The sequence below is a fragment of the Myotis nattereri genome (assembly GCF_964212035.1).
Source record: "Myotis nattereri genome assembly, chromosome: 1".
Classification (NCBI taxonomy): Eukaryota; Metazoa; Chordata; class Mammalia; order Chiroptera; family Vespertilionidae; genus Myotis; species Myotis nattereri.
In genome coordinates, this window is record NC_138075.1 from 134,525,156 (window position 1) to 134,540,779 (window position 15,624).

Consider the following 15,624-nt stretch of genomic DNA (forward strand, 5'->3'; position numbering starts at 1 on the left):
CCAACACAGATGTGTGGTCACCATATCTATGAAGATTTTCTATACCAGGGAAATTTGTCTCTTATGAACTAGGGGGAGATGGGAAGATTTCTGACCAAGTTCATAGCCAAGAATTTGAAACTCATAAGCACATTTAAGAGATTAAGTATATATTTTGAATTTTGAATATTTCTGCACCCCACCAATTGACTTAGATGAACTTGGAGGTGGCCTATCGGTGGCAAAGTTCATAGAGGACCAAGGAAATAGACCAGAGGATTCTCTGGATGTCCAGGGAGACAGTCACAGCTAGGTCATAGGTGCTTAGGATTATGTAAAGACACCAGAAGAGACTCTCCTTTGAGGAGTAAGTTTTTATCAATAGCAGTATTCTATAAACTCTTGTAGCCTGAGATGAGAAAATAAAAACATATCTAGAAGCAATAGATTTCCACTTAGATATATGGGTAAATGGCATTTCTTTGTCATATTGATTCAACATTAAGTAATGTGCCCCATTTTTCATTATTATACTATAGTTAATTCGCTTTTTTTTTGGGGGGGGGGGCGAAATCCACTTAAGGAAGAAAATAATATTTGCTTGCAAAGAAAAAATATCTTACATTATGTATCCATTATGTGATTATTTAAACAAGAATAGCTCTGAGGTCTAAACATTTGATTTACTTGTAGAGATAATGCAGTGGCGTTGTTATTTACAAAGTGCACTTTAGTGTTTTAGAGTTGACATGTTAGTGATGAAATATCTGGTCATGAAACGAGGCATTCCTATTTATAGAAACTTGAAAATCCTTTGATTAAGATATAGTGAGTTTATTCAAAATACTGGTCAAATGATCATATTATTTAAAATTGAAAATAATGTCGATGAGCCACACATATAATAATGAAGTATTTTTAATAAAGAGACAGAATGTCTAGTTTAGGGAGGTTTCAAAGTATAAGCTTTGACATCAGATAGTTCAAAGCGTGGATATTCCATTTACTAAAACCATAGGTAAGAGGCTTACTGTTAAAGTTCCATTTTTCTTTTTGGGGGAATAATTACACTTACTGTGTAGGGTATTTGTGAAGATAATAATATATGCAAAATACCTGGCATATACTTGGATGTCAGTGGTAACATGTCTATTGTTACTGTTATTAAAACAATATAGTATTACTAGAGGCCTGCTGCACAAAAATTTGTGCACTTGTGGGAGTTCCTCAGCGCGGCCTGTGCCCTCTTGCAGTCTGGGACCCCTTGGGGGATGACCACCTGCTCGCTTAGGCCCACTCCGTGGGGGATTGGGCCTAAGCTGGCAGTCAGACATCCCTCTGGCAGTCCGGAAGCCCTTGGGGGTTGTCCACTTGCCAGCGGGGAGCAGCCTAAGCTGCAGTCAGACATCCTTAGTGCTGCTGAGGAGGCAGGAGAGGCTCCCACCATCACCACTGTACTGGCAGCCATCAGCTTGGCTTGTGGCTGAGCAGAGCTCCCCCTGTGGGAACACACTGACCACCAGGGGGCAGCTCCTGCATTGAGTATTTGCCCTCTGGTGATCAGTGTGTGTCATAGTGACAGTCATTCCCAGTGGTTCTGCTGTTAGGGTCAATTTGCATATTACCCTTTTATTATATAGGAGTGCCTGGCCAGCCAGGGTGAGGGGCTGATGGCTGTTTGCAGGCTGGCCACAGCCCCTTCAGTGTGGGGGTCCCCCACTGGGGTTCCTGGCCAGCCTGGGTGAGGGGCTGAGGGCTGTTTTCAGGCTGGCTAAACCCCCCAGCAGGGACCCTCACCCCATGAAGGTGTGGCCATCATGGGTGAGGGGCTGATGGCTGTTTGCAGGTTGATCACAATCCCCAGCCACCCAAGCTCCCAGTGGAGGCTGGCTGGAAGCAGGTATCTGGGATTTATTTGTCTTCTATAATTGAAAATTTCTTGCCATGAGAGGAGGCCACAGCTGGCTCAAGGCAGGCGGGAAGCTTGGCTTCCTCCATCACCCAGGCAACCAAGCCTCCGGCTTGCTCCAGCTCCGTGTCTGCCGGCTGCCATCTTGGTTGGGTTAATTTGCATATAGTTGTTCTGATTAGCTGGTGGGTGTGGCTTAGGTTGTAACAAAGGTACGGTCAATTAGCATCTTTGTCTTTTATTAGTGTAGATGATCATAGGGAGCTTGTGAAAAATAGATGTTTTCTGACCAAAATTTATTTTGTTCTCCCTTCTGCTATTATAAAAAATGCACCTGTATAAAGAGAAATATATGAAAATATTTTAAAATTAATTGTATTAATTTATTCCCCAATCTGCTAGGATTCTTATTTTAGGAAATAAACACATAACTAATTTTTCAAAAGCACAAATCAACTTGTTTTAATTTCTAGTTTACTGCCCAGACCTCTGAAACTTATTTTTTTCTCAGTAATATATTGACAAAACTAGGAAAAATGCTTATGAAGCTTATCCCAAATCCTGACTTTCCCTAGCACTAGTTCTTTTGTGATAAATAAAGGAACTTAAAAGTATTTTTGAACTTTTAGTTTTGTATTAAGAGGAAAAAACAACAGAGTTTGGAATATCTAATTTACCTGCAATTCCAAATTGGTTAGCTATTTTTTTGTTTTTGTGAAACTGTTAAAATAGAATGTAGAAAAAATACTAAGGCCCTGAACTCAAGTTCTTTAGGTGCCCAGAATTAATTTAAAAAAAATTCCAACTTTTTCAGTGGATATTTTTTACTAACATCTCAGCAGGTGAATCTTGTTCATCTTGGCAGGTGAATTAGTTACTTCCTGAAAATCTGTAGAGTTTCACCTTGCATCATCCTATATAATAAAAGCCTAATATGCTAAGTGTCCAGTTGGCCGGTCAACCAATCAAATCGTAATATGCTAATGATATGCTAAGGCCGCTCAACCGCTCTCTATAATGTGCACTGACCACCAGGGGCAGACAGTCGACTGGTCAACCAGTCGCTATGACGTGCATTGACTACCAGGGGGAAGATGCTCCGACTGGTAGGTGAGCTTGCTGCTGGGGTCTGGCTGATCGGGATTGAGCTAGATGGGCCAGACATGCTTTGGAGCCAACCTCCCATGTTCCTCCCTAGCCCCCATCATGCACCAGTGGGGTCCTTCGGTCTGGCCTGCGCCCTCTTGTAATCTGGGACCCCTTGGGGGATGTCAGAGAGCTAGTTTCAGCCCTATCCCGCAGGGCAGGCTGAGGGACCTCACTGGTGTACAGATTCATGCACTGGGCCTCTAGTTAAATATAATGGAGATGGCCAACCAGGATCTAAGCTGCCAGACTTGTAATAGAAGAATATTGACAGGGGATGCCTCGCACAGCACATGGGAAACCTTTTGAAATTGGAAAGTAAAACTATCCTGATAAGCAGAAAACATTCTTTACAAAGTAGAATGATTATTCTCACCTCCTAAGTTGATTGGCTGGTATAGGTCAACGTCTCCTTGTATGGTCCAAATTCATTTCTCCTTACCTGTTTCCTATTCCATGCATAACAGCCAATCATCTCCTGTGTGACTTTGAGTCTGGTTTCTGCGGCTGGGAGCCATTTCTCACAGAAAATTCACACTGGGAATTTGTGAAAGGATTGACCGGTGGAGAGAACCGTCTTCCTGAGGCTGATCACCCAGCAAACACAAATCATGGTAGGACGTTAAAAAAATTAGTTATCTTTCTTTCATGTTGTGGAATGATGATACTGTGTATTTTAATTTCTTTCTAAATATTATATACTTGGAACTTTGGTTTATCTTGCTTTAAACTCTCCTGATCAACTTAATAGTTTGCAGTTAATTGAGTTTCTTGGAAGAAGCATTATTTTAATAATCAACATTTTGTTGCATTTTTTAAAAGGTTGGAATAAAGGCATAAGTAAGGGGTGGGGTGGGGGCATTTCTGGTAATTTTCTCTTCTTGCCAGGAATTATGTACAGTAGGCTTGCCTTCCTTGTAGGACCAATCCAATTTTTGCAAAACGGAAAGAAAAATAGCTTAATCTTCCTTCTGGGAGTTGAGAAAAGAGATTTATCATTATCTATAAAATAAATCTGAAAATACTTGAATGAAATTTAATCACTGAGGGTTTCTTTGTAAGAAAAAATCTTACTTCTACCTCAGATATATTTTTAACCACCATTAACGTTTTGACTTATCTACCTGGCTGGTGTGGTTCAGTGGCTGAGCATCGAACTATGAACCAGGAGGTCACAATTTGATTCCTGGTCAAGGAACATGTCCAGTTGCAGGCTCAAGCCACAGTGTGGAGAGTGTACAGGAGCTGGTCATCAGCTGATTGACGATTCCCTCTCATTATTGATGTTTCTATCTCTCTCCCTCTCTCTTCCTCTCTAAAATCAATAAAATATATTTAAAATTTTTTTTACATATTCCCTTACAAGAGAGCAACTATAACTACACATAGCATTCCATTAAAGATTTTTGAAACTTCTAGGAAAACAGAAGAGTTTTGTTCTATTTTTTTCTTTTGTTTAGATGCCTTTGCTCAGATACATTAGTATACTGTTAACTTTAAAATAACACAACTGAACTGTAGATCCACTTTAAGCTCATATAACCCCATTGGACATTATTTTATTTGTTTCTCTTTTAAGATTTCCAAATAAGTATGCCAAAAGTAACAGTACTGGCCATATTTTTAAATTAGAACCACTGGAAATTGGGGTTGGTGGGGGAGGATATTAGGGTATGGGAGGGAGACTTTGGCCATCGGTCTGTTCTTCAAAACTACAAAACCAGCTCATTATTTGACAGTGGAGTAAGGTCTTAATTTTTGCTTTGTGCCAATAAGTTTGATTTTTCTTAAAGATTTCTTGGCAGAGTGGATTAAACAAAGTTTATAATAGAAAGGAGATTTAATTATTGGAACTATATATTCATAGTACATTTTCTCCTGCTCATGTAATGTTTTTTTTTCCTTTTCTCAAACCAGTGATTGAGTACATACCATCTACTAGAGTTAGGTGTGTGCAGATGGAAGCCATGGTCTCTGCCTTGAATAGGTCAGACTCTCATAACTGAAGCAGATAAGTAAAGATTTGCAATTAGACATTATAAGTGTTTTATAGGGGATGGATGGTGACTCAAGTGGATTTAGATGCCTTATTGTAGAGGATTCCTGACATGTGCACTGAAGATAAATGAAAAGTACCCAGGAAGGCAGAAGTAAAGAATCAAGGAGAGATGGCAGAACCAATGAGAGATGGCAGGGAATGTGTTTTAATTAGAGGAAATGTCCTGAAAGAGGGTAGGAGATAGGTAGGTAGTTCTGGTTGAGAATTGTGCCTATTTGGACAAGGTATATAAACAAAACAGGAGAGGATGTAAGGGGATGACAGAGAATGCCTGTAAATTTAAAATTTATCTGGAGGATAATGGTGACTCAATTAGTTATATTACGCCTCTGACCAATCAGATTTATTCTTAAAGGCTATTCTTGCTGAGATAAGGGTAATGGAGAGCATGAAATACTGGAGTAAAAAAAAACACACAAGAATTGAAGTAATATCAATGAGCGATAATGTAGTCCTAAGCCAAGGAATGATTTATAAAAGGAAGCTTCTCACACTGTGTGTTGTGTGGCCTCAAGTGACATCTACCATAGAGGGTAGTGCACACACTAGCTGCCCGGAGTTAAGTAAGGGTGTTGATGCTGCACACATTTGCTAATACCTGTGCGCTTCAGGATCTTAGCTCGCAAATAGGGAAAATAAAGTACCTTCCATGGAAAATTATTATAGGAATTAAAAGAAATATTACCTATTAAGGTTTTTTTTTTTTTTTTTATAGTAAGAGCTCAATGAGCAATAGCTATTTGTTGTCCATTCTCACAGAAATAGTCAGAATACACCAGGTCTATGACAGTTAGAAAACACATTTATAAGTCACCTTCAGTGTCTTGCCATCTTTTACTTATCTCTTAATTATGGTTTATGCTAAAAAGATTATAAAAGGGCCCCTTTGTTAAATATTGAAAAATCTACTTTTGTTTTCCTGTGATATAAATAATGTTGAAAGCTAACAAACTGATAAAACTGGGGGCAGCTTTTGTAATTCAAACTGATAAAACTGGGGGCAGCTTTTATAATTCAAAGAAATTGTAGTCTTTATTTATTTACTTATTTATTCATTCATTCATTCATTCATTCATTCATTTACTCATTCCTCACCTGAGGATATTTTTCCATTGATTTTTAGAGAGAGTGGAAGAGTGAGGGGAAGACAGAGAGAAATATCAGTGTGAGACAAACACATGGGCTGGTTTCCTCCTGCATGACTAGGAGGAGCCTGCAACAGCAATACATGCCCTTGACCGAAATGGAACCGGGACCCTTCGGTATGCAGGCCGAAGCTTTATCCTCTGAGCCAAACCGGCTAGCGCCAGTCTTTCTCTTTTTAGAAAGGACAAATCAAAGAAATATCTCAAACGCTGAGCCAACACTACACCTAAGATTATTTCAAATTAAAATATTAAAAAATTAAAAATTAATAAAATATTAATTGAAATGTATCTGCATTACATGAAAAATCTCCTAATTGCTTCTAGCATAATTTATCAAATTGTGCTAAAATTTATAAGGGTTCAATTAAAAAAATATCTTAATTCTAAATAATATAATAGAAAATATATAATAGTGTAGTTATAAGCACTTATCTGAAAATAAAAATTTAAATAAGTGAATTTAAAGAAGGGATTTGCCAGAGAAAATATATGTAAAACCCATGGACACAGACAACAGTATGGTGATGGCCAGAGAGAAGTGGGGGACAAGAGATGGGGAGAAGGGGCAAAAGGGGGGAAATAGGGACATCCTATATAATAATAATAGAAGGCTAATATGCAAATTGACTGAACGACAGAATGGCCGGTTGCTATGATGCGCACTGGCCACCAGGGGGCAGACACTCAATGCAGGAGCTGCCCCCTGGTGGTCAATGCACTTCCATATGGGGAATGCCACTCAGCCAGAAGCCGGCTCATGGCTGGCCAGTGCAGAGGTGGTGGCAGGAGCCTGACACACCTCCGCGGCAGCACTAAGAATGTCCAACTAACAGTTTAGGCCCAATCCCTTGGTGACCTAAGCCTTTAGTCGGACATCCCCTGAGGGCTCCCTGGCTGCCAGAAGGATGTCTGACTGCAACCTTAGGCCTGATCCCCCGGGGAGTGGGCCTAAGTCAACAGGTGGACATCCCCCAAATGGTACTGGACTGCAAATGGGCACAGGCCAGGCTGAGGGACTCCCTCCCGAGTGCACAAATTTTTGTGCACTGGGCTTCTAGTAATTTATAATAATAATCATCATCATTATATTGTTTTATTCTCACCTGAGGATATGTTTATTAATTTTAGAGAGAGAGGAAAGGAGAGTAAGAGAAACTTCAATTGGTTGCCTCCCATACGTGCCCTGACTGGGGATTGAACCCACAATATTTTGGTGCATGGGAAGATGTTCCAATGAACTGAGCCACCTGGTCAGGGACATATAAGTGTTTAATAAGGATTTCAAATGTAATCGATAAAATTTTTATTGGACTTTATATCTCTGATCATGAGTGATGTTGCTTGATAGCGTTTTCTTTTTAAATATATTTTTATTGATTTCAGAGAGGAAGGGAGAGGGAGAGAGAGACAGAAACATCAATGATGACATGGAATCATTGTTGGCTGCCTCCTGCAAGCCCACACTGGGGATCTAGTCTGCAACTCAGGCATGTGCCTTGACAAGGAATTGAACTGTGACCGTCTATCAGTGGTTCTCAACCTTCTGGCCCTTTAAATACAGTTCCTCATGTTGTGACCCAACCATAAAATTATTTTCGTTGCTACTTCATAACTGTAATGTTGCTACTGTTATGAATCGTCATGTAAATATCTGATATGCAGGATGGTCTTAGGTGACCCCTGTGAAAGGGTCGTTCGACCGCCAAAGGGGTTGTGCCCACAGTTTGAGAACCACTGGCTCTAGTTCATAGGTTGATGCTCAACCACTAAACCACATGAGTTGGACTATAGTTTATTTATTTTTTTTACTTCTTCTGTTTTCTTCCATTCTTAAAGATATCTGCATGCATCATAAAGTGAATCAGGTGGCTCTCTTTAGTTTTCTAGGACCTAAGATCCCTTGAATAATTTTGCAAATGTTTGTTCTTTAAAAATTAAATAAAACTTAGTCATGGGGTTGTACATTTCTAGTAGACATATTTTTTTTTTTTATCAAACTTCCAGTTATTTTGTGGTGTAACCAATTTATTCAATCCCTTTTTGTCTTTTAGGTTTTCGAATTCTTGTGTTTTTATATCCCATTCTTTTTTATTTTTATTTTTTAAAATATATTTTATTGTTTTTTTACAGAGAGGAAGGGAGAGGGATAGAAAGTTAGAAATATCGATGAGAGAAACATCGATCAGCTGCCTCCTGCACACCTCCCACTGGGGATGTGCCCGCAACCAAGGTACATGCCCTTGACCGGAATCGAACCTGGGACCCTTCAGTCCACAGGCCGACACTCTATCCACTGAACCAAACCGGTTAGGGCTATCCTGTTCTTTATTAAGTGTTTGTTTGAAATTGTACAAATTGTTTTAAATGTCTGAATATTTTTTTAATTTTTAGTATTTTGTTTAGACTTTTGAAAATATTCACTGGAGTTTTACCTGAACCTGAGGATTTTAAATGTGGAATAATTTTTTAAGTTTATTTTTTCCTACTCTATTTCTGTATAGGTGAAACGTAGGGAATAAAATAAGCTTATACATACACTGTTCCCATCAGTCTTAGGTTGGAATTTGGGAAGAGTAGTCCTCATGCTTCCCAGTTAGCTTCAAGATTTAAAAACCATATAAACTGGGTTCTATTTTCTTCATGCAATACTGCTAACTTGCAACTTTGGGTACTTTGTTAAACATATGGAGGTATCTATAAAATAATACATTTAAATACTGAAATCCTTCCATTCCTGTGCAGTCAGCATTGACTTGTATCTAGAAAAATCACCTTGTAAATGTGATATTTTCCAGTAAAAGGTTGGCTTTCCAAGTTGCCCATCACTTCCTGCTTATCGAAGGGCAGGATCAGACCTTGACATTGTTTGGAATAGCCTTTCTTGTAAATTTTCAATATTCAATGACAACTCCCCCCTACAGCAGTTCAGATGTGTGAGCTTTTGAGCAGCTAAGCGATGTTATCCCCCATACATTTGCCATGAGCACATCCACTGTAGTTAAAATCTATAAGCAGTTATTTTGTTAACGTTCAGATTAGATCTTTAATTAAGCTTTCATCCCCACTAGCACAGACCACAATGTCAAACATGTAAGCCCCAGGAGGAACCAAACTCATCCCATAGACTTGTATCCTTCAGTACTTTGTGGAAAATCTTAAAAATAAAGCTCTCATCGGAATTTCTTAAGGGCGTGTTGAGTATCTAATTGTAAAGTTAGAGGCTTCATTTAATTTGATTTCAAACTCTTATGATGTGAGTTAAGCCAGTAAGATATTTGTTTATAGGATTAGTTCAAGAGCTTGTTTTAAATCAATTGTATTTTATTTTAGGTGTTTAATGTTATTCATCTGAAAGTGCTTTTAGTTGTCTATAGAGCTTAATGGTAAATAAGTAAAAATGTAATATTATTTATTTAATTGGCAGTTGAACGTTGCAAGGATAAGATACTAGGGCGAGGAACGGCTACATGTACTACAGTAGAACCTGCATCTATATGACTTTATATTTGTTTTTACAGGATTGTTTATTTATTTGCGGGCACATCAATTGCCTGGAGTGGCCAAACTTGGAAGTCCTATTCTCAGAAAATCACTTACTGCCTCTAACCCATGTCAGGTAATTTACTATTGGAATTTCCATGGGCCATTCTGTGGTTGTAAAGTGTTAGCCTTGTGCTGCTCTTGCTAGTAAATGTCTGCTATGTTTTACCACTGTTTTCATGATGCATCGAGAGATTTATATGAGTTATTTCAGCATGAAATGCCTTGTCCTTCCAAAAGACCATTTTCAGCATAACTCATGCCATTCTTTTTTGGGGGAGGGTACTAAGGAATATTTCTATCATTTTATATTATTTTACACAATTCTTTCATTAATGTAAAAGCTGTGGGTGCATGTGTTAAAACTGATTTTTATTTTTTACCAATCATGTTAATTGAGTAAAATAAATTTAGTTAGCCCTAACCGGTTTGGCTCAGTGGATAGAGCGTTGACCTGCAGACTCAAAGGTCCCAGGTTCGATTCCAGTCAAGGGCATGTACCTTGGTTGCGGGCACATCCCCAGTAGGGAGTGTGCAGGAGGCAGCTGATCGATGTTTCTCTCTCATAGATGTTTCTAACTCTCTATCCCTCTCCCTTCCTCTCTGTAAAAAATCAATAAAATATATTTAAAAAATAAATTTAGTTAAAAATGCTTGTTGAAAGAAAGATGAAAGGATGAATATATGCAGAAAAATAATTATGTTTTATGAAATTTTATTCTTTTAATTAATCCTCCTGGAACCAGAGCAAAACTGACCAAGGCTTTAGAATACTCAATTCATTTCAAAAGCACAGTAAAGAAAAAAGCTGAGGTTTGGGATCAGATAGATTTGGTACAAATCTCAGTTCTGCCACTTTTTTTTAGTATATGTGCTGCTGAAGCAAGCACTCTGCCACCTTTTTTTTAATCCTCACATGAGGACATGCTTAGAGAGAGAAAGGGAGAGAGAACAAGAAAGAGAATGAGGATGAGAGAGAGAGAGAGAGAGAGAGAGAGAGAGAGAGAGAGAGAGAGAGAGAAACAGTGATCGGTTGTCCTCCATACATGCCTGACCAGGGATCAAACCCATAATGCAGGTGTGTGTCCTGACTGGGAATCAAACCAGTAACTTTTTGGTGCACGGGACAACGCTCCGCTAACTGAGCCAGTCTGGTCAGTTTTTGGAAGTTTGTTGAATCTTAGTTCTTCCACAGATTAAACGCTCTAGGTGAGATTCAGTGTTTACACTGGAAACCTTCGTATTAGCATACCTTCTTCACTTGGTTGTAAATATTAAAATGTGATTAATCACCTAGCAAAGTATTTGGCACTAAACAGGCATTCACTAAACATAATTTTTCCCCCTTTCTATAAAACTAAAAACTAAGTTAGATGTTTCTCTTCAGCTTGTCTTGTTTTCATTCCTTTTGAGATTTCTGACATCGCTCTAAGCCCTTAGGATTTCAGCTTATTTTTTTTTCTTTAGTTATCAAAAAATAATGAAGATATAATACTGCCACACACTAAATTCATCACTTATAAATACAGTTTATAGCACATTTCTAATAAATAAATTACATATGATATAGAGATATAAATATATTATGTTTTCAGCTTGACAGAAGCCTGAGAGGGTCCACTGAGCTCTTAGAAGGTGTTCATCCTTCTTTCTTTTTTCTTGTTTCCTCCTCCTTCTTTTCTGTTTATTTCTCTGTGGGAATTAGGATTAAAACAACTACCTGGACTTGATTTCCACTTCACTCAGCTGCACTCTACACTCATCTTTGCTTTGTTTTAATTAAATCCTATGTAATAAATATAGTTGTTTCTCTGTTTGTTTTGCTATTTTGTTTGAGAATTCCTGGAGATTTTGTGCCTTCAAGTAAGGCAATCCCTGTTATTAAATACATTAGAGACATTGGATACAAAGGGATAAAATGTATTAATTCTACCTCTTTTACAAAAATTTGAACACAAACCTTACGAGCTTATTAGGAATTTCTGAGACTCACTGAGAAAGCATACTTTGTTTTTCATTTTCTTTTAAAAAATTATCTACCTTTTCCATTGTTGTACTCTGGTAGCCATTCATTTTGGTCACTGGGATTGTGTTTCAATTTATGATTATTTCCACTCGAGGACATTTTTCTCTTCGGTTACTTACATTTGAAGCTTAGCTGTGGGAAGTTATTTAGGTGAGGACTCAGGGAAAGCAGTGGACAGTCTAGATGCCTGATAGTTTGTCTCTCACCTCCCAAGGCCTCAGATACTGATTCAATCATTTGCCTTCACTTGGAAAAGTGAGGGTGCTTCAACAACGTTACAGACTGTTAGGGAGGTGTTTGTTTTTCCCATTTTTTCTGCATCTGCTTTAATCTTAGTAATCTTGAGGTAGAAGGAGGAATATTTGGATTATAGTATGTTCCAGCTTAGTATTAGACTGTTATTTATAGTCTGAGATACACATAGCTAGTGTTATCTCAAAAAGGAGTATTTTAAGAATATAAAATTACTTTTTTATAAGTCTGTGGCAATGTTAGATTATTCCACATAAGTTATAGAACAAGGGAACAAACCAAATTCTTATCTTCTTTAGTAATCAGAAAACCCGGCTGATCTTTCCAATTTGAACATACTGATTATATATTCCATATTACACATTGTATTCATGGAATAGCAAATGTTCTTCATTATAAAATGATAAAGTGAGGCAGTGAGATAACTGGGCACTTTGTATGATCAAAGCCTTCATTTTATAACATTATATGATCTTTTTTCTTACATAATCATATCAGGCTAATGCAGTGAAGAACATGTGTTTTTTTTTAAAGAACTTAAAAGAACACAAGCTTTCTTTTCTAACAGCAGACTTTTAAGGTTATTATGAATTATTACCTTATACATTATATATGGCCAACACATGGTATCAACATGCACCGTTGTTTGAGTTTACTCTTGTTCAAGATATGGATTTTAATTTAAAAGCTTCAAACCTTCCTTCAGTCACTGGTGGAAACTTGGCACTTTTCGCTATAATAGCCAGGAGATAGGACAAACAGAACATGTGGGATCCAGAAGCCACTATTTCTTATTGGTACTGAGATGCTGTTACTGTTTCCAATTAACTAGGAAATATCAAATATGAAGGGGATTTATATGGATTAATATTTTTTGAGTTCTATTTGAGTTACTGTACAAAAGACAAATATCTCAGTTTTAGGATTTCACAATCAGATACAGGAAGACATAATACAAAGTTTCTGCTTCATATACATTTGGTATGTTTTTTAAAAATTCATAAGTAAAAACGTGAATAAAGAGGGCAAAGATAGATGAAGCAAGAAGAGGGATGGTTCCAAAGCAAAGTGATTCCAGGCCAGGCTACACATTCGCATCTAAGTGTTTCAGCAGCCCGTGCGGAGCAGACACACCAGTCATCGTGGGTGCAGAACGCGGAATGCAAAAAGCAAAACGCAAAACAAAAATAGTTCAGAGTCTTCTCCCCGAATGCTCCCAGCAACACCAATGTAAGCATTTTTTATCTGATTCAGTACACACCTAGTGCTTACTTACCTACTCTGCGCTGATCACAGTCCTCAAGCTGGGCAAAAACAGGGACAACCTGAGCACGTGCTGGCTATAAAGGTGGAGTTTAGTTGAGGGACACCGACAGCAATTCAGGGTTAAGTGCCACGAGAGGGTGAACACAGTATAATAATAACCCACTTATAACAACTCTCTCAGTAAGTTTTGAAAGGCCATGTCTTATAATGTTCCTCAAGTAGAGTGATGAACTCACATCAAAGACAAATTGAAGAAAAAAGTAACTATGAAGTGGGACTTGGAATGGCGCAGTCACACTTTGTTCCTGATTTTCTTTAAGTCCAAGGATAGGTGTTGGAATATGTGGTGCATTCTAGGGGAAGTAACAGCTGTGGGGGCGGCATTGAGCAGGTACTCTCCACTTGTGTATGATCAAACGCATGGAGGTTAATTGGTTAATGAGAAAAACAGGTTACAATTTACTGAGGATTCCTAGCTTCCACTTACCTTGTTCAGGTAAGGACTACACATGCAGAACATACTTATAACTAGGAGTCATAAAAATCACTGTAGTAACGGTTAGTTGTTTTTTTTTTTAAATTTATTTGTGTATGTGTGTAATAAATAATCTTCCTTTTCAATACGGACTTATCCTTTTTTTTTTTTTACTTTTTTTTCTTGCAATTTTTATTATTCTAGATCTTGAAGATATAGAAAGTGTAGCAATACCAGACAGGGCCTGATTTGATTTAAAGCAGAGATGGCAGAGGCAGCTGACTGCTGGAATACAGCCAAGAAAGGGCGAGAAGAGAGGACAAGCAGCTCTGAGATAGGGAAGCAAAAGGAACAGAGACCATTGCAACGTTGAGGAAAGAAGCAGAAAATATGAAGGATAGAGTTTCAATTGGAAACAGACCAAAGGCACGTGAAACAGAAAACCAGCAATAAGGAAGAAATTATTTTGGACTTTTAAATAATGCCCTGTTACAGCTTTCAGAGAATTAAGTACCAGAAAGCCTAGTTAGTCCTGTGCAGAACTGGCCACTCTTCCCCGGAGGGCGCCTTCAAACCAAAGAGCAAGCGGCTCCCTGAGGTTATCCACTCTCCAGCCTGGTCACCCACCTGTACTCGGTCACTAGCAGAGAAGTCACCTAAGATGTCCTTTCATTTTGTAGTAAAATTGAAGATTTGATATTTTTAAACATATAAATAATATAAAATCACAGAATACAAGTAAATACAGTAAAATAGTTTAAGCATTATTTTTCTCTCTAATTTGCAATGAAAGGAACTGCTGTTCTGCAAGCTTTTTAGCACACGAAATTCTCTTGAATACAGTGATCAGTCACACTATATATGTAAGACGTCCCTTAGTGAAAACCCAAGAGACATAAAACCAAGCTTTAAATGTTAACATTGACATTGTATTTAACTGCTTTTTACTGAATCAGGCGTGAATCAAGAAAATAATTTCCTTTAACAATGACAAGCAGTAAATAAATTTTAAATGATTGGTGTAATTGTACATGCTTTGCAGCTCTATGTAGTAGAACTTTCCGTGATGATGGAAATTTTCCTCTGTTACTTCCAGTGTGGTAGCTACATACAGCTGCTGAACAAATAAACTATGATGAGTATAATCACTAAGAAAAGGATTTTTAAATTTTGTTTAATGCTAATTAACTTACATGTAAGTAGCCACACTATTTTTGTACCTTGATCATTATGTGCATTATACTTATTCATTCCTGTTCTTTTCACTCTCCTCTATAAAGCTCTGAGATCTGTAAGGACACCTAAAGTCTGTACATTTTCTGACACAGAGCAGCTTCTTCTTCTCCTTCTCCTTCCCCTTCCCCTTCCCCTTCCCCTTCCCCTTCCCCTTCCCCTTCCCCTTCCCCTTCCCCTTCTCCCCCTCCTCCTCCTCCTCCTCCTCCTCCTCCTCCTCCTCCTCCTCCTCCTCCTCCTCCTCCTCCTCCTCCTCCTTCTTCTTCTTCTTCTTCTTCTTCTTCTTCTTCTTCTTCTTCTTCTTCTCTTTCTCTCTCTCTCTCTCTCTCTCTCTCTCTCTCTCTCTCTCTCTCTCTCCCCCCCTCCCTCTCTTTCTCTCCCTTTCCCTCCCTTCCAGAGTTTATACATATTTACTTAAGTACTGATGCTAACAATCCACTCATTCCTTCCTCTTTTTTCAGTACTTATTAACTGAATACCTACTGAATACAAATTACTGTAATAGGTTCTGTGAGGAATTCACAACATGCATCATCATTTTGAGTTCATGTCTTGGTGTTCTACGCCTGGTGTATATCAGATCAAGAACCA

The 15,624-nt window shown here is 38.2% G+C and overlaps 1 protein-coding gene across 1 annotated transcript in view; it reads left to right on the forward strand.

Annotated features, from left to right (window-relative positions):
- Positions 1 to 15,624, forward strand: part of MALRD1 (MAM and LDL receptor class A domain containing 1) — a gene marked incomplete at both ends in the record, with an annotated part of 616,248 nt that overhangs the window by 79,960 nt on the left and 520,664 nt on the right. Inside the window, 2 exons of the mRNA XM_081103892.1 lie at positions 3,502 to 3,648; positions 9,760 to 9,857. Of these exons, the coding sequence (XP_080960018.1) occupies positions 3,502 to 3,648; positions 9,760 to 9,857 (245 nt within the window). The remainder of the gene's footprint in view (positions 1 to 3,501; positions 3,649 to 9,759; positions 9,858 to 15,624) is intronic.